Genomic DNA, 20,225 nt, shown 5'->3' on the forward strand with positions numbered 1-20,225 from the left:
TGCTGCTTCTCTGGCTGCATTCCAATCCGTTCTTGTTACCTTCTTTCAATTCTGGTTCATCTACTATAGGCCGGTGCTCTCATAATAAAACCAATGAATAACCTGATAATTACTTGATAGTAACTTGTTATTTAACAAATAGCAGAATGCAAATGTCGACAATCAGTTTACTGTAAAGTTTTTGTGGTCTTTTTTCAGTGCTCATTAGCTAAGGAAAGGTGGATTTGACATTGGCTCGTGAAGTCAGTATTCTAATCATCCTTTAGCAACTCTTCTCAAACAAGTCAGTAGCCAAACAACATTGCAGGAGTGGATAATGAAATATGGGTAAGGGGCCATATATTCATTATACAAGACGAGGCGCACATGATCAAGTCTGCCTTTGTTGTTAAATGTCTCACTGAGATACACTACAGTACCAAAAATATGTGTATACCTGCTCGTCGAACATCTCGTTCCAAAATCATGGAAATTAATATGGAGTTGGTCCCCCCTTTGATGCTACAACAGCCTCCAATCTTCTGGGAAGGCTTTCCACTAGATATTGCTGCTGGGACTTGCATCCATTCAGCCACAAAGGCATTAGTGAGGTCGGGCACTGACGTTGGGTAGTTAGGCCTGGCTCGCAGTCTGCGTTCCAATTCATCCCAAAGGTGTTCGATGGGGTAGAGGTCAGGGCTCTGTGCAGGCCAGTACAGGAAAGGGACTTCCCCGAACTGTTGCCACAAAGTTGGAAGCACAGAAACGTCTAGAATGTCATTCTATGCTGTTGCCTTAAGATTTACCTTCCCTGAAACTAATTGGCCTAGCCCGAACCATGAAATACAGCCCTAGACCATTATTCCTACTTCACCAAACTTTACAGTTGGCACTGTGCATTCGAGCAGGTAGCGCCAATAGTGTCCAAAGCTGTCACCAAGGCAAAGGCAACTTTGAAGAATCTCAAATATAAAATATATTTTGACTTGTTTAACACTTTTTTGATTAATTCATTTTTTCCATGTGTTATTTCAAATCAAATCAAATTGTATTTGTCACATACACATGGTTAGCAGATGTTAATGCAAGTGTAGCAAAATGCTTGTGCTTCTAGTTCCGACAATGCAGTAATAACCAACCTAACAATTCCAAAACTACTACCTTATACACACAAGTGTAAAGGGATAAAGAATATGTACATAAAGATATATGAATGAGTGATGGTACAGAACGGCATAGGCAAGATGCAGTAGATGGTATAGAGTACAGTATATACATATACATATGAGATGAGTAATGTAGGGTATGTAAACATTATATTAAGTAGCATTGTTTAAAGTGGCTAGTGATATATTTTACATCAATTTCCATCAATTCCCATTATTAAAGTGGCTGGAGTTGAGTCAGTGTGTTGGCAGCAGCCCCTCAATGTTAGTGGTGGCTGTTTAACAGTCTGATGGCCTTGAGATAGAAGCTGTTTTTCAGTCACAGGATTGTGTCTAGGCACAGATCTGCGGAAGGGTACCAACAAATGTCTGCAGCACTGAAAGTCCCCAAGAACACAGTGGCCTCCATCATTATTAAATGGAAGAAATTTGGAACCACCAAGACTCTGCCTAGAACTGGCTGCCCGGCCAAACTGAGCAATCGGGGGAGAAGAGGCTTGGGAGCTGACCAAGGGAGCTGATCAAGAAACCAATGGTCACTCTGGCAGAGCTCTAGAGTTCCTCTGTGGAGATGGAAGAACCTTCCAGAAGGACAACCATCTCTGCAGCACTCTACCAATCAGGCCTTTATGGTAGAGTGGCCAGATGGAAGCCACTCCTCAGTAAAAGGCACATGACAGCCTGCTTGGAGTTTGCCAAAAGGCACCTCTCAGACCATGAGAAACAAGATTGTCTGGTCTGATGAAACCAAGATTGAACTCTTTGGCCTGAATGTCAAGCATCATATCGGAAGTAAACCTTGCACCATTCCTACAGTGAAGCCTGGTGGAGGGAGTATCATACTGTGTGGATGTTTTTCAGGGGCAGGGACTTCGAGACTAGTCAGGATCGAGGCAAAGATGAACGGAGCAAAGTACAAAGAGATCCTTGATAAAAACCTGCTCCAGAGCGCTCAGGACCTCAGCCTGGGGGCAAATGTTTACCTTCCAACAGGACAATGACCCTAAGCACACAACCAAGACAACGCAGGAGTGGCTTCAGGGCAAGTCTCTGAATGTCCATGAGTGGCCCAGCCCGAGCCCGGACTTGAACCTAATGAAATATCTCTGGAGAGACCTGAAAATAGCTGTGCAGCAACGCTCCCCATCCAACCTGACATAGCTTGAGAGGATCTGCAGAAAGAATGGGAGAAACTCCCCAAATACAGGTGTGCCAAGCTTGTAGCGTCATTCCCAAGAACACTCGATGCTGTAAACGCTGCCAAAGGTGCTTCCACAATGTACTGAGTAAAGGGTCTGAACTTATGTAAATGTAATGTTTTATTTTAATTTTATTTATAAATTAGCAAACATTTCAATGAACAAGTTTTTGCTTTCTCATCATGGGGTATTGTGTGTAGATTGATGAAGGTAAAAACAATTTAATCAAGTTTAGAATAAGGCTGTAACGTAACAAAATGGGGAAAAAGTCAAGGGGTTTGAATACTTTCCGAAGGCACAGTAGGTTCAAGTTGTGTGTCATGCATGGGTACATTGAAATGTTTAACTTGCAAGCCCTTATAATTCCCAACAATGCAATATTCAAAATCAAAATAGTATATAAGTAAAAAACACGAGAACACGAGAAAAACTGGAGAATGTCAGCTACAGTCTCCTCAGAAAGTATTCACAGCCCTTAATATTTTCCATTTTCTTTTGTTTTAGAGTGGAACTCCAATATATTTAATTGTCATTTTTGGTCAACGATCTACACAAAATATTTTGTAATGTAATTCTAACATTTATTACAAATTAATAAAAACAAATCTTGATTAGATAAGTATTCATCCCCCTGAGTCAACGTTAGAAACACCTTTGGCAGCGATTACAGCTGTGAGTCTTTGAGTCTCTAATAGCTTTGCACACATGAATTGTACAATATTTGTACGATATTCTTTTTTAAATTCTTCAAGCTCTGTCAAGTTAGTTATTGATCTTTGCAAGACAGCCAGTTTCAAGTCTTGCCATACATTCCTAAGCCGATTTAAGTCAAAACTGTAACTAAGCCACTCAGGAACATTCAATGTTGTCTTGGTAAGCAACTCCATCGTAGATTTGGCCTTGTGTTTTAGGTTATTGTCCTGCTGAAAGATGAATTCCTCTCCCAGTGTTTGTTTGAAAGCAAACTGAACCAGGTTTTCCTCTAGGATCTTGCTTGTGCTTAGCTCTATTCCGTTTCTTTTTATTCCCCCCCAAAACCTAGCCCTTGCTGATGACAAGCATACCCATAACATGATGTAGCTACCACAATGCTTGAAAATATGAAGAGTGGTACTCAGTGATGTGTTGTGTTGAATTTCCCCCAAAAACAACACTTTGTGTTCAGGACAAAAAGTACATTTCTTTGCCACGGTTTTTGCAGTATTACTTTAGTGCCCTGTTGCAAACAGGATGCATGTTTTGGAATATTTCTATTCTGTACAGTCTCCCTTTTTTCACTTGTCATTTAGGTTAGTATTGTGGAGTAAATACAATGTTGTTGATCCATCCTCAGTTCTCTCATATCACAACCATTAAACTCTGTAACTGTTTTAATGTAAGGGTTTTCTGGTGAAAGAGAAGCGGACCAAAAAGCAGCATGGTGGTTATTCATGTTCTTTAATTTATAAAGAAACTACACATGAGATAACTAACAAAAAACGTGAGAAAACCTAAAACAGTCCTATCTGGTGCAAACACAGAGACAGGAACAATCACCCACAAACACACAGTGAAACCCAGGCTACCTAAGTATGATTCTCAATCAGAGACAACTAATGACACCTGCCTCTGATTGAGAACCATACTAGGCCGAAAACATAGAAATACCCAAAACCTAGAAAAACAAACATAGACTGCCCACCCAACTCACGCCCTGACCATACTAACTAAATACAAAACACAGGAAATAAAGGTCAGAACGTGACATTTAAAATCACCATTGGCCTCATGGTGAAATCCCTGAGCAGTTTGCTTCCTCTCTGACAAGTGAGTTTGGAAGCACTGTTTTTTATTATTATATATATATATATATTTTTTTTTACATATCTACCGATCGGTGCCCTTCTTTGCGAAGCACTTAAAAACCTCCCTGGTTTTTGTGGTTGAATGTGGGCTTGAAATTCACTACTCGATTGAGGGACCTTACTGATAATTGTATATGTTGGGTATAGAGATGGGGTAGTCATTCAAAAATCACATTAACCACTTTTATTGAACACAGAATGAGTCCATGCAATTTATTGTGATTTTGTTAAGCACATTTTTACTCTTGAACTTATTTCAGCTAGCCATAACAAAGAGGTTGAATACTTATTAACTCAAGACATTTCAGCTTGTCACGTTCTGACCTTTATTTCCTTTGTTTTGTATTTATTTAGTATGGTCAGGGCGTGAGTTGGGTGGGCAGTCTATGTTTGTTTTTCTATGATTTGGGTATTTCTATGTTTCGGCCTAGTATGGTTCTCAATCAGAGGCAGGTGTCATTAGTTGTCTCTGATTGAGAATCATACTTAGGTAGTCTGGGTTGCACTGTTTGTTTGTGGGTGATTGTCTATGTTGATGGCTTGTTTCAGCACAGCTCACATTAGCGTCACGGTTGTTATTTTGTTTACTATTTTGTATAGTTTCAGTTTTCAGTTCTTTCTTTAATTAAACATTCAACATGAACACATATCACGCTGCATATTGGTCCTCCGATCCTTCTCGCCTCCTCTTCAGATGAAGAGGAGGACGACCGTGACACAGCTTTTCATTTTTTATTAATTTGTAGAAAATTCAACAACAAAAAATCCACTTTGATATGTGGTATTGTGTGTAGATCAGTGACACAAAATCTCAATTTAATATATTTTAAATTCAGGCTGTAAAACAACATTTGGAAAAAGTAAAGGGTGTGAAAACCTTCTGAAGGCACTGTATATACTGTATACTGAACAAAAATATAAACACAACATGTAAAGTGTTGGTCCCATGTTTCATGAGCTGAAATATAAGATCCCAGAAATGTTCCATAAGCACAATTTATCTCAAATTTTGACCACAAATTTGTTTACAACCCTGTTAGTAAGAATTTATCCTTTGCCAAGATAATCCGTTCACCTGACAGGTGTGGCATATAAAGAAGCTGATTGAAAAGCATGATCATTACACAGGTGCACCTTGTGCATGGACTATGAAAAGCCACTCTAAAATGTGCAGTTTTTCACACAACACAATACCACAGATGTCTCAAGTTTTGAGGGAGCATGCAATGGGCTTCCTGACTGCAGGAATGTCCACCAGAGCTGTTGCCAGATAATTTAATGTAAATCTCTCTACCGTATGCCGCATCCATTTTAGAGAATTTGGCAGTACGTCTAACTGGCCTCACAACCACAGACCATGTGTAACCACGCCAGCCCAGGACCTCCAAATCCGGCTTCTTCAACTGCGGGATCATCTGAGGGGGTGCTGAGGAGTATTTATGTCAGTAATAAAGCCCCTTTGTGGTTAAAAACTCATTCAGATTGTCTGGGCCTGGCTCCCCAGTCATGTGAAATCCATAGATTAGCGTCTAATGAATATATTTCAATTGATTGATTTCCTTACATGAACTGTAACTCAGTAAAATCTTTGAAATTGTTTCATGTTGCATTTATATTTTTGTTCACTATAGTATATACAGGGTCAGTGCCAGTACCAAATGTACAATGTCCAGGGATACTGGAGTAGTTGAGGTACATGTAGACAGGAATTAGGTGACTGGTAGCAGGATTAATAATAATAAGCGATATGGAAGCATAAGTGGAGTGTGGGTGTTATTGTGAGTGTGTGAGAGACTGGTAGCAGGAATATATAAATATTTATGGTAATATACTGATGGTAAAATAATGTACACTGCTCAAAAAAATAAAGGGAACACTTAAACAACACAATGTAACTCCAAGTCAATCACACTTCTGTGAAATCAAACTGTCCACTTAGGAAGCAACACTGATTGACAATAAATGTCACATGCTGTTGTGCAAATGGAATAGACAACAGGTGGAAATGATAGGCAATTAGCAAGACACCCCCAATAAAGGAGTGGTTCTGCAGGTGGTGACCACAGACCACTTCTCAGTTCCTATGCTTCCTGGCTGATGTTTTGGTCACATTTGAATGCTGGCGGTGCTTTCACTCTAGTGGTAGCATGAGACGGAGTCTACAACCCACACAAGTGGCTCAGGTAGTGCAGCTCATCCAGGATGGTACATTAATGCGAGCTGTGGCAAGAAGGTTTGCTGTGTCTGTCAGCGTAGTGTCCAGAGCATGGAGGCGCTACCAGGAGACAGGCCAGTAAATCAGGAGACGTGGAGGAGGCCGTAGGAGGGCAACAACCCAGCAGCAGGACCGCTACCTCCGCCTTTGTGCAAGGAGGAGCAGGAGGAGCACTGCCAGAGCTCTGCAAAATGACCTCCAGCAGGCCACAAATGTGCATGTGTCTGCTGAAATGGTCAGAAACAGACTCCATGAGGGTGGTATGAGGGCCCGACGTCCACATGTGGGGGTTGTGCTTACAGCCAACAACGTGCAGGACGTTTGGCATTTGCCAGAGAACACCAAGATTGGCAAATTCGCCACTGGCGCCCTGTGCTCTTCACAGATGAAAGCAGGTTCACACTGAGCACATGTGACAGACGTGACAGAGTCTGGAGACGCCGTGGAGAACGTTCTGCTGCCTGCAACATCCTCCAGCATGACCGGTTTGGCGGTGGGTCAGTCATGGTGTGGGGTGGCATTTCTTTGGGGGGCCGCACAGCCCTCCATGTGCTCACCAGAGGTAGCCTGACTGCCATTAGGTACCGAGATGAGATCCTCAGACCCCTTGTGAGACCATATTCTGGTGCGGTTGGCCCTGGGTTCCTCCTAATGCAAGACAATGCTAGACCTCATGTGGCTGGAGTGTGTCAGCAGTTCCTGCAAGAGGAAGGCATTGATGCTTATGGACCGCCCGTTCCCCAGACCTGAATCCAATTGAGCACATCTGGGACATCATGTCTCGCTACATCCACCAATCGCTACAACAGGAAGTGGGCGAGCTACGGAATGACTTTGCCCGCAGCAAGAATGTTGTGGCCCGCTACGTGGCCACATTCGGAGAGCTTGCATTGCTGGGAGACCAGTAGACTATTATTGATTTTTACTTGTACCAGACTGTCTCTTCTCCTCCCATAGGATCCCCGATGGGTAACAATAATACACTACTCAAAAAAATAAAGGGAACACTAAAATAACACATCCTAGATCTGAATGAACTTTTTTCTTTACATTGTTGAATGTGCTGACAACAAAATCACACAAAAATGATCAATGGAAATCAAATGTATCAACATGGGCAATTCAACAGTAACCAAGTGATGCTGAGACCTTTGCCTGACCCTGAGCCTGCCTGCCTCATTTTGACTTGTTTTAAGGACATTACATCAAAGTTGGATCAGCCTGTAGTGTGGTTTTCCACTTTAATTTTGAGTGACTCCAAATCCAGACCTCCATGGGTTGATAAATTAGATTTCCATTGATCATTTTTGTGTGATTTTGTTGTCAGCACATTCAACTATGTAAAGAAAAAAGTATTTAATAAGAATATTTCATTCATTCAGATCTAGGATGTGTTATTTTAGTTCCCTTTATTTTTTTGAGCAGTGTACATACATGTAAACAGGAGTAATAATGACCAGTAGCAGGACAAATGGCTAGATACTAATGGTAATGGCAATCAATAATCAATGAACAGCAGCAGAATGGTAGTAATAAATCTAATCAATAATCATTTAGCAGCAGCGTAGGTGTGAGGGGTGCGTGCATGTGGGTGTAAGTGTGTGGCGTCAGTGATGTGTGTGTGTGTGTGTAACATTATTTGAGTAACTGTGGTTTATGACTCGTGACAGACTGCAATATAGTCTTCACTTCATCATAGGTCTCCTGCTGCACCACCCTCTTCTGTGGTTTCTACAACATCCCATCCCTCACAACCTGCCACTAACTCCATACCCCTCCCCTCAACTCGCCCCTCTGCCCGTGCATGCACCACAGCTGCCCGCAAGACGCATCTGTATATCCTTGGGGGTACACTGAAGGTGAGTCTACATCCAACATATTCATGCACACCATAAATTCTACTTGCTTGGTTATTTGTACATGAATCAATACACTGTGCATTAGAAAACAGGACATAGAAGAAGCCACTTTCATGTACTGGTAGCCATTCTTGATTCCCGATCAGTTTCTTTCTACATCTTTCTACAGGATGAGAATAATGAAGTAACAGAGGAATAAAACCAACCATTAGAGAATGGAACCTGCCCAAAATTATACAAGAGAAAAAGACATGGAAGGAAGTATTGTGAAGCACCCCAGATAGTTGTGCCATTGGGACTGAAGGAAGACTCCAGTGAGGATTCCCTCTCAGATTTTGAGGGGAAGAGGAAGCAGTGAAACTCTGCTCTGGACAATGTGATGCCCATCTGAACTACTGTAGAACTTCACCTGGAAAAGACTAAAGGATATAGAATTAAAATGACTATGGGTAGCATTACCCTGCTCCACTCATATGGGTGGGTTAGTTTTCTGTTCTTTCTTTGCACACAAATCGTATAAAGTATTTTGTTTAATACAGTGTGTGACTGTGAGTGGTCTATTGCCTTTAACTGAGGCCTGTTTTTTCGTATTACAGGTGGTAGAGCAGTAGCCTCCGCACCGTAAAACTGTAAAATCGATGCTGTTCTCTCTCCCGCTACATTATTATTATAGTGTCACGGGTGTTGTAGAAGTACGTGTCCCGTGCTTAACAGGTGGGGCTTTGTGCACGGAGACACTTCTTGGGGAATAGGCTACTGTTTGTGTAAGTGTTTTACTGCTTCTACACGAGACCTGGGCGTTTACCGTACATGTGGTAGAGCGTGTCCCTCAGCACAGGAAGAAATCGAGCCCCCTGTCAGCTGGTCTCTCTTGCTACATTCAAAATATGTTCTTATCTCAAAAGACATCAAATTGCAGGCAAGATAGAAGATCAAGGAATATCAACTGTAATAATAAATAGTGTAAAATGACCAAGAAGAAGTGGTCAATCAATGGCAAATATGTAGCCGTGAAGTTAACCTGTAGTGTAAGTTGGTAGTAACAAACCAAGGGTTTTATACAGGGCTAAATATAGATGTAAAATAACAGTATGTTGCTAATTAATGGCGGCAGCAGTTAAAGTTCTCGCAGTTTGTTCTTGATTTTTAGAGACATTCAATGAACCAATACATGAACAAACTAAACCAGTCTTTCAAAAGGTATGCAAAGCAAACAGACGCGGTGTTGAGTCCCTGATCGTGGCCTGCCTGCAATTACCAGTTAGGTTTCCAGACTTCTTCCGCATTTTCCTACGACTTTCGGGCTGTGACGTGAATGCTGACGGCGGCCTTGGTGCTGGCGGAGCTGGGGGCTGTAGCGATTCTGAGTATCAGTGGAGCTTCGAAAGTCTCGGCCCCTCCCTCCCTGCGCCTCAGCGGCCCGCCCAGCTAGCGCAAACTCCCGATTGAATCCTGCCCGAGTCTGGGGAAACCGGACGGCCTGGAAATCGAGCGACGGAGAGAGGCCAACCCGTACTACAAAATCTGGTAAGCAGGTCATCTTGCGCTTTTTTATGTGCACGGAGCATATGAAATGCCTTGCATATGTGATTGCGTTTACATTATTCTATTTTTCTATCTGACAAGCGGAGAAGCGCACGAGGAGTTGGGCCTTTATTGCTTATTTGGGCCCAGGCCTTGAGCAGGCCACAATTACGGCCTAGAAAATCCGGGAGGGGATTTTTCTAAACATCGGTAACGTTCGTCTGCTAGTCAGATACCCCCACAAAATACAATAGTAGCCACCATGTTCAAATATGATACTGTGCATGCATTATTATGCAATAGTGGGCAAAATGTTTGTCCAGTGATTTCCAACACAAAATGGCGTACTTCTGTTTTTGAAAACACTGAAGGAAATGGGCGTTAGCTAGCCAGGGTAGCCGCCATAGTTACCTAGCTATAAACCTTTCAGGTGGCTCGCGAAATAGCTACTACATGCATTCATATTGACTATCGGATGGATGTGTGGGCTCTTGTCATGAAACTCATGTTTCCATTTATGTTAGCTAGCTCAAAGCTGCCCCAAACAACATTAACCACATTTAGCTAGACGAGCTACTGTTTGATTTATATGAGGTATGACGTAACCATTTTTTGGTGAAATGTCCTTATTTTGTTTGCTTGCAGACCTTTAGTCTTAAATGTTTTCTTGCGTAAATATACATTATACCAGTCGTTTTTGTACTGAGTTCGTTCCTATTTTCATGTTAGGCCAGCTAGAGGTTTTGAGTCAGATCAGCTCATTATGCAGCTGCACTGCCTGTCTCGTGCTCCCACACCACTGCTGTCAGATTTGACCATGGGGTGGGTGAATTGGTCGAGAAATTAAACGGCACGTTGCCCAAACTCTTTTTGTCTCGATGCATTTCGGCAAGTAACCACATGGATTCCTTCACATTGCAAGACTATGAGGATTAATTTGTAAGTCGCTCTGGATAAGAGCGTCTGCTAAATGACTTAAATGTAAATGTAAATGATTAAGATAGTAATGTTTTTGTATGGCTGAAAACGTCGCTCGTTATGTCAAAGCACATTACAACAAAAGTATGATATTTTCATTCCTATCACAGATGTAATAAACCTAATCGCTGCCTATACCCTTCCTCATTTTGGTTTAGGCAGTAGGCCAAGTAAAATAGCTAGCTAGTTTAGATTGCCCCCAAAGTGCAGACCAATATAATTGATGTCTAGACCGATTGGGACATGGCTACATTTCACAGGATGTGAAATACATGTGCTTGATGATATATGTTACATTGTAGCATGATTGCTTCTTGTCAGAGATAAAAATATGTTTGAGATTTAGGATTTGAATATGGTAGACTATGGGACAAACTGGCAGGGGGGGACCTCGCTCAGGATTTTTCTAAAGCTCATTTCCTGTATTTCTATCAAATCCAAATCAAATCAAATTTTATTTGTCACATACACATGGTTAGCAGATGTTAATGCGAGTGTAGCGAAATGCTTGTGCTTCTAGTTCCGACAATGCAGTAATAACCAACAAGTAATCTAACTAACAATTCCAAAACTACTGTCTTATACACAGTGTAAGGGGATAAAGAATATGTACATAAAGATATATGAATGAGTGATGGTACAGAGCAGCATAGGCAAGATACAGTAGATGGTATCGAGTACAGTATATACATATGAGATGAGTATGTAAACAAAGTGGCATAGTTAAAGTGGCTAGTGATACATGTATTACATAAGGATGCAGTAGATGATATAGAGTACAGTATATACGTATGCATATGAGATGAATAATGTAGGGTATGTAAACATATTAGGTAGCATTGTTTAAAGTGGCTAGTGATATATTTTACATCATTTCCCATCAATTCCCATTATTAAAGTGGCTGGAGTTGAGTCAGTGTCAGTGTGTTGGCAGCAGCCACTTAATGTTAGTGGTGGCTGTTTAACAGTCTGATGGCCTTGAGATAGAAGCTGTTTTTCAGTCTCTCGGTCCCAGCTTTGATGCACCCGTACTGACCTCGCCTTCTGGATGATAGCGGGGTGAACAGGCAGTGGCTCGGGTGGTTGTTGTCCTTGATGATCTTTATGGCCTTCCTGTAACATCGGGTGGTGTAGGTGTCCTGGAGGGCAGGTAGTTTGCCCCCGGTGATGTGTTGTGCAGACCTCACTACCCTCTGGAGAGCCTTACGGTTGTGGGAGGAGCAGTTGCCGTACCAGGCGGTGATACAGCCCGCCAGGATGCTCTCGATTGTGCAAGCCGAATTTCTTCAGCCTCCTGAGGTTGAAGAGGCGCTGCTGCGCCTTCTTCACAATGCTGTCTGTGTGAGTGGACCAATTCAGTTTGTCTGTGATGTGTATGCCGAGGAACTTAAAACTTACTACCCTCTCCACTACTGTTCCATCGATGTGGATAGGGGGGTGTTCCCTCTGCTGTTTCCTGAAGTCCACAATCATCTCCTTAGTTTTGTTGACGTTGAGTGTGAGGTTATTTTCCTGACACCACACTCCGAGGGCCCTCACCTCCTCCCTGTAGGCCGTCTCGTCGTTGTTGGTAATCAAGCCTACCACTGTTGTGTCCTCCGCAGACTTGATGATTGAGTTGGAGGCGTGCGTGGCCACGCAGTCGTGGGTGAACAGGGAGTACAGGAGAGGGCTCAGAACGCACCCTTGTGGGGCCCCAGTGTTGAGGATCAGCGGGGTGGAGATGTTGTTGCCTACCCTCACCACCTGGGGGCGGCCCGTCAGGAAGTCCAGTACCCAGTTGCACAGGGCGGGGTCGAGACCCAGGGTCTCGAGCTTGATGACGAGCTTGGAGGGTACTATGGTGTTGAATGCCGAGCTGTAGTCGATGAACAGCATTCTCACATAGGTATTCCTCTTGTCCAGATGGGTTAGGGCAGTGTGCAGTATGGTTGAGATTGCATCGTCTGTGGACCTATTTGGGCGGTAAGCAAATTGGAGTGGGTCTAGGGTGTCAGGTAGGGTGGAGGTGATATGGTCCTTGACTAGTCTCTCAAAGCACTTCATGATGACGGAAGTGAGTGCTACGGGGCGGTAGTCGTTTAGCTCAGTTACCTTAGCTTTCTTGGGAACAGGAACAACAGGAACAATGGTGGCCCTCTTGAAGCATGTGGGAACAGCAGACTGGTATAGGGCTGTCCCTGACAAAAAACTCATATCTGTCTCTAGTTAAATAAAAGGTATACTTTTTTTTTTTTTTAACAATCGAAAATCAGTATTTTTGGGCGCCGATTGTTGTGAAAACTTGAAATCGGCCCTAATTTATCGGCCGTTCTAATTAATTGTCCGACCTCTACTAGTGATGCATATCTTGACATTTCTGCCATCCATTGTGACATTGTGGGAAGATAACCAACCTTCCAATTAATAGCAATGCATTTCTTAGCCGCTATACATGAACATTACTGGACATTCAAACATATCAGTATCCATTCATCATCATCAATAGTGTCTCCAGGTCTTCCTCACATTTTTGCTTGGAGTGTTTTGTGTCATTGGGAAAAGCATCTCAAGCCTTGATACTTTTTGGAAATCAACTTTAGATATTTGTCAGACTGCCTTAAAATAGTTTCAATCTATGAAGCGCCTGGCTTGTCCAGTGTTTTCTACACAGAGTGTTGTAAAGTGTTGTATCTGCAAAAGTTCACCTCAGTGCTGTGAGACTGGTCTTCCCTGGTTGCCTGACCATGCTGAGTCCCCTGTCACCATCTGATCCTGCTCAGACGAGGCTTGAAAAATAATGACCTTGGTGTACATTTATACATTATATTATCCATGACAGTGTAGCCTGTAGAACTGTTTATACTATGTCAGAGTGAAAAGTAGGGAATTAGCTAGAGAAACTGACAGATCAATAACGTTACATTGCTATAGTGACTAATATAAAATCACATTGCGCTGTCTGAATATTGTCCCTCAAATTTTTTGGTCACTGGTTTCCTCATTTGATTCAGGTCTAGTGTGATTGAGGCAAAAATAATAGCTGAAATTAGTGAGCTGGCTAGCTAACGTTAGCCAACTTTTGACTAGCTCTAATTCTATATCAACTAGCATAAACTAGGCAAGTTAATTTGCTTCTGTTGAAACAGGACAAAAAAGGCTACAAAACATTTCCATACACAGAACAGCTGTTAGATGCTGCTATCTGACAGATTGCTAGAGGCTAGAACTGTGGCAGCTATTAGCTAGCTAGTTAGTTCTCTTCACACAGAACTTCTTGAGAGGGATGAAACATGTCATGTTACATGTCAGTTACGCTACTATCTCAGCACTGGGAATACATACGTTTTTTCTGTTAAGTCAAACGACAGTTACCTTGCCAGCTGCATCAATCAAATAAAATGTAGCCAGTTTCTGCTCTGCTTGCTTTTACAACCTGGAGAAAATGCACAGCAGATGCAGGCAGCAGCACCGTGCTGGTCCTATAATAATAGCTTTGCCTTCATACAGCCTGTCCGCACGCTCTGTGGTTTCCGTGCGGTCCTAAATCCTGCCTGCTGGAACCGGCAAACAACTTACCCAACCGCTCTGAGGCCTCCGCATGGTTCTTAACCTGTTACTCCTCCCCCCTACTTTTTTGAACATTCTGTTAAAAATCGCGCAACATTTCAGCGCCCTGCTACTCAGGCCAGGAATATAGTATATGCATATGATTAGTATGTGTGGATAGAAAACACTCAGACGTTTATAAAACTGGTTAAATCACGGCTGTGACTATAACAGAACGTGCGTTTCATCGAAAAGTGCAGGAAAATCTGATCACTGAAAATGGAAAAAAATATCCATGCGCGACTTGAACCCATTGATAAAGGTGAACCACATTTAATGGGGCTGAGGTTGCAATACCTACAGCTTCCACACGTTGTCTAGAGTCTTGTCATTTGCCTAGGCTTTGTTTCTTGGTCAAACAGACGCAAGGCAGCGCATTTCTTCCGGTCTCCGACCGGATATTTTGGTTGAGATTTAGCCGGACAGTATTTCCAGACGGACACCTATAGAATACACTTCGTCTCGTGATTAATTTGATCGCTTATTAACGTTTACTAATACCTAAAGTTGCATTACAAAAGTATTTCGAAGTGTTTTGTGAAAGTTTATCGTCGACTTTTTTAATTTTAAAAAATGACGTTACGTTATAAGACGCTATTTTTTTCCGTTTATCACACAGTCTTCATAGATCGATATCTAGGCTATATATGGACCGATTTAATCGGAAAAAAGACCCAATAGTGATTATGGGACATCTAGGAGTGCCAACAGAGAAGATGGTCAAAGGTAATGAATGTTTTATATTTTATTTGTGCGGTTTGTGTAGCGACGACTATGCTAATTATTTTGTTTACGTCCCCTGCGGGTCTTTTGGGGTGTTACATGCTATCAGATAATAGCTTCTCATGCTTTCGCCGAAAATCATTTTCAAAATCTGACTTGTTGCCTGGATTCACAACGAGTGTAGCTTTAATTCAATACCCTGCATGTGTATTTTAATGAACGTTAGAGTTTTAACTAGTACTATTAGCATTTAGCGTAGCGCATTTGCATTTCCAGATGTCTAGATGGGACGCCTGCCTGCCAGGTAGGAGCAAGAGGTTAAGCACACCTATGCCGCTTTTAGTATCACACAGCAATGATAAAACAGGGGGAACAAAAATGTAATTTTAGAATATGTTGGGTTCATGTCTCCCCTGTCCCCAGTGAAAGTTGCACCCCTGTGGTAGACTCATTTTGTTGCCATTAGGCCTATGTGACTGATTTGACTGGTCAATTATTGCCTCCAGTGCTGCAGTGACCAATGAGGTGTAAGGACAATGGATGAGGACGAGACCAGGCTGGCACTACATTCCCAAGAGCCTAAAATCATTCTCCATGGATCAGGTAATAGCAAAATTGTGTTTTCGCATTCGAGTAATTCCCTGTACTGTTCGTTGTTCTGCACAAAAATCTAACATTTCTTCCAAGTTTTTTGTTGTTATTGTCTGTAAGAGTGCATGAATGTGTTTTCTGCGGCATGTTTATGTAGGCCTATGCTGAATATATCCAACTGTTCCTGTGTTGATGTGTTCCAGACGAGGGTGGTGCTGCAGGGGAGGAGTTTGTGGTGGAGCTGCAGGAGACTGTGCTGGTGTCGGAGGGGGAGGGGGAGGGAATGGCGGTGCATGGATTTGCTTCAGACGAGCTGGTGATCCAGGATGCTGTTGAGGACGTGGTGTCTGAGTATGTGCACTGTGATGAGGATGAGGATGTTGCCGTGGAGACGTGTGTGATGTCACTGGAGGGCGAGGACGAAGGTGTTGCCATGGGGGACATTCATGAGGATGTGATGGTCGCAGATGGGCATACCCAGGATGAACTGGACCCAGAGCAAGACACAGACGGCTGTGGGGACTACCTGATGATCTCCTGTGAGTACCAGGCTGCTTCTCTCCTCTCCAGTTCTACATCAATACCACTGTCATCTGGCCTCTTTATAAAGGAAACATTACAGTTAAACTAATGACCAGTAGTGAATGGATCTCTCACTCTGTCTCTCTCTTTTCGTCTTCCTCCAGTGGATGAGGCAGGCAAGATGGTGTCAGACGATGGCACAGAGGTGACTGTGGAGGGAGCCGAGGAGGACCAGGAGGTGGAGAAGGATGAGGACGGCCAGGAGGTGATCAAGGTGTACATCTTCAAGGCAGACTCTGGGGAGGATGACCTGGGTAAGGAGACATATGAATAATGTTTAGTACCTCAGGAAAGAGGGATTCTATAACCTATAATAGTTGATCACCAAGGAGTATTATATCAGTGTGTGGTTGTCTGTGTAGGAGAAACAGTGGACATCAGTGATGGAGACACAGAGGATGTGGCACTGACGGACTCTACAGGCCGAGCGCTCCGAGAGAAGATGGTGTACATGTCTCAGGGGGACCATGGTAAGTGATCAATTATGTGTGTGTGTGTGTGTTTTTTACGGTTGTGTTGTAACTAGTATGTTACCCTGCAGGTTCATCAAAGATATCTGATGAGGTTTATATGGAGGTGGTGGTGGGGGGTGAGGAACCAGTGACCCACGAGCGGTCGTACGACGGCACGGCTCTCAGCAAGGACTTCATGCCTGTGGCCTGGGCAGCCACGTATGGTCAGTAACACACGTTACATACAAACATACAGTTTAACAAGGCAGATAATGTCTTCTTGCTCACCTGCCTTCTGTAGTGATACGTATCTCTGCTCTAGCAGGGGTGAGAGAAGGTGTGCATTTGCATCGAACGTTTGCTGTGTTATTGCAGGTTCTGAGGACAGTGAGAGCTGTGAGAACAGAAATGGTGCTGCCAGTGCTCTGCTGCACATTGATGAATCAGACGGAGTGGACAAGCTCAACAGGCAACGAAACAAGAACAAGAGAACAAGGGCTGAGCCTCGCCAGGTCCAGACAGGTACACAGCTGTCAGATGGGACAAAATAACTATCTGGTACTGATTCTATGGCTTGGGTTTTCACGTAAATTTTTTTGAATACAGACCATCTGTTGTTTTTACACCGTCAAGTGATATCTGTGAGTCATGTTTCTGCCCTAATTTTCTTCTCTCTCGCTGTTTCCCATCCTAGCCATCATCATTGGTCCGTATGGCCAGCCTCTGACAGTATATCCCTGCATGCTCTGTGGCAAGAAGTTCAAGTCGCGAGGCTTCCTGAAGCGCCACACCAAAAACCACCACCAGGATGTCCTGACCAGGAAAAAGTACCAGTGCACGGACTGTGACTTCACCACCAACAAGAAGGCCAGCCTTCATAACCACATGGAGGTGCACACGCTGAGCAACAAGGCTCTGTTTGAGTGTGAGGTGTGTGGCAAGGAGTTCCACCAGCAGGCGGCGCTGTTCTCCCATCGACTGCAGCACCACCACCGTGAGCCCAAGAGCCCTGTGCCTTCACAGGCCAACAAGATGCACAAGTGCAAATTCTGTGACTATGAGACGGCTGAACAAGGACTGCTCAATCGCCACTTGCTGGCCGTCCATAGTAAGAGCTTTCCCCACATTTGTGTGGAATGTGGCAAGGGTTTCCGGCACCCCTCCGAGCTGAAGAAACACATGCGCACGCACACCGGCGAAAAGCCTTACTCTTGCCTCTACTGCGACTACAAGTCGGCTGATTCCTCCAACCTGAAGACGCATGTCAAGACCAAGCACAGCAAAGAGATGCCCTTCAAGTGTGAACGCTGCTTCCAGACCTTTGCTGAGGAGGAGGAGTTGCTGCAGCACGGGCTGACGCACGAGGAGGCCAAAACCCACCAGTGTGCCCACTGTGAACACAAGAGCTCCAACTCCAGTGACCTGAAGCGCCACATCATATCGGTGCACACCAAGGACTACCCCCACAAATGTGCAGTCTGCGATAAAGGTTTCCACCGGCCGTCCGAACTGAAGAAGCACTCGGCGTCGCACCGTGCCAAGAAACTGCACCAGTGCCGACACTGCAACTTCAAGATCGCGGACCCCTTTGTGCTCAGTCGCCATATCCTGTCAGTCCACACCAAGGAGCAACAGGCCTCTCCTGAAAAGAACGGAGCCAAAAGGACCTTATTGGGACCTTCCCCTGCTTCTGCCTCTGCCAGTGCACCGGTGGCAAAGAAGCAGGTTTTGGTGCCTGGTGCTAGTTCTAGTGCTGCGGGCTTGGCCACAGGGCCCAGGGAGAGGAGGGTGTACCAGTGTCAGTACTGTGATTACAGCAGTGGGGATGCCTCAGGCTTCAAGCGCCATGTGATCTCCATCCACACAAAAGACTACCCCCACCGCTGTGAGATCTGCTCTAAAGGCTTCCGCAGGCCCTCGGAGAAGAACCAGCATATCGCACGCCACCACAAGGACTTGGTGCAGGCAGAGTGATCCTGGCACTGCCCACCCTTCATACCACCAGAACAACACTAATGCAACCACCACCACACCGTAATCAATTGAATGTGTGTGTGTGAGTGTGTGTGTGTGTGTGTCTGCTGCATTAACAGGGAACATCTATTATTTTTACTGCAATGACTCTCAAGCCAACTTTCCTGCAACTGAAAATGAATTTACGTGTACATATACCGGTGTAAGGCCTATGGAATACGTGACAAAGCCCTGTACAGACTTGCACTTTATCTGCATGTCCCCCTGCTGGTGACAGTATTGCATGGCAGAATGTGCAAGAGTCGCAGGTCTCTCTGAGGTCTTTGTAGATTCATAGTTTTTACTCCACAGCCACAATCAGTTCTTTATTAAAGTGGCGATTTTTAAGCCTACTTTAACTTGGCACACGACTAAGATAAAATATGATCTACAAGCTGTTTGTATTCACACAATAAAATGGACACTCACCTGCTGAGAGAAAAGGCAGATCCACTGAGCAGAGTGGTCGAGATTAACTCAATTCTAATAGCACTTGCCACCAATTTATTTTAAGAATTATGAATGCAGTAGTCATGAACTCATTAATTATACCTGATGCTTTGAACGTTGAGACACGAAGAGTATGTGTGTTGTATGTAGTTGAGTGCTTGCTTGTGTGTATGCCTGTTGTGAGGGATGTCAGTTAATGTATCTATTGTGCTTCCTGGTAGTCTGACCCCACATCTCCCTGTTGTCTTATCTTTGGTATTCTAAGAACTGTCGTTGTTGTTCTGAGGAGAACTGTCTGTCCGGTGAAGGAGTTGACTGCATCATAGCAAATAGCCAAGGCATTTGGAAAAGCTGCGGCTTCAGAGAAGGTTTATTAGTTGATTCGCTTCTTAACACAGTGAGATACTAGATGTGGCCAACCATGCCATCGGGGTAGAGGGATCTAATATACAGGTAAGCAGTATCAACTCCAACCCATAAACCCCTCTTTATACACATTATTTTACCCCTAATAAGCTTGATTATCAGACACCTGACTGAAGTGTGATGCAGCACCAGCAAGGCCTTCGGAGTGAGGATGCACACTATCTGGTACCACTAATTCATGATCACAACATTACACGCTCCTCAAAACCTATTGGATGAGAGAGCCATAGGTCCATCCCATCTGACCTTCTCCATTGGATTTTGAGAAGGAGAGGATGCGAGGAGTATGCGATTGAGATTCTCCCATCTACTTATGTCAGTGACCAGTGAGCGGTATTAGTTCCCTGAAGAGAGATGTAACTCGTGGTATGTTTGGACTCTGGCTTCGACAGTTCCTTCCCCTGTGATCATTTTGAGTTTTTATATTTATTTCATCATCATGAAATTTGTTGTATAGTTCAGTGTAACTAGAATTCTATGGGACGTAAATTATTGTTTTGTACACAAATCTGTAAAAAGTGTGTAGATGTAAACACTTACATAAAAGGAGGAATCAGAACTGTGTTGTTATGGATGTACTTGACGTATTTGTTAAAAAAAAGATATGAAAAAAGATAATAAAAGCAAAGTATTTTA

At 43.6% G+C, this 20,225-nt stretch overlaps 1 protein-coding gene across 1 annotated transcript; it reads left to right on the plus strand.

The window, feature by feature from the left end:
• The first annotated feature begins 9,155 nt into the window (after positions 1–9,155).
• Positions 9,156–20,225, plus strand: LOC115101420 (zinc finger Y-chromosomal protein 1-like). Its single transcript, XM_029620896.2, has 8 exons — positions 9,156–9,789; positions 15,582–15,678; positions 15,870–16,205; positions 16,353–16,502; positions 16,611–16,718; positions 16,790–16,924; positions 17,076–17,222; positions 17,395–20,225. The coding sequence occupies exons 2-8, from the start codon at positions 15,612–15,614 to the stop codon at positions 18,672–18,674; spliced, it is 2,223 nt and encodes a 740-aa protein (XP_029476756.1). The 5' UTR covers positions 9,156–9,789; positions 15,582–15,611; the 3' UTR covers positions 18,675–20,225.

This window comes from Oncorhynchus nerka, linkage group LG19 (assembly GCF_034236695.1).
Source record: "Oncorhynchus nerka isolate Pitt River linkage group LG19, Oner_Uvic_2.0, whole genome shotgun sequence".
In the NCBI taxonomy this organism is placed as follows: domain Eukaryota; kingdom Metazoa; phylum Chordata; class Actinopteri; order Salmoniformes; family Salmonidae; genus Oncorhynchus; species Oncorhynchus nerka.

What these genes read in the sequence shown, in the direction of transcription:
- LOC115101420 (XM_029620896.2), top strand. Translation starts at nt 15,612, where the DNA reads ATGGATGAGGACGAGACCAGGCTGGCACTACATTCCCAAGAGCCTAAA. An exon ending in AATCATTCTCCATGGATCAG is followed by an intron (nt 15,679 to 15,869) that starts GTAATAGCAAAA and finishes GATGTGTTCCAG; the next exon opens with ACGAGGGTGGTGCTGCAGGG. An exon ending in CATGTCTCAGGGGGACCATG is followed by an intron (nt 16,719 to 16,789) that starts GTAAGTGATCAA and finishes GTTACCCTGCAG; the next exon opens with GTTCATCAAAGATATCTGAT.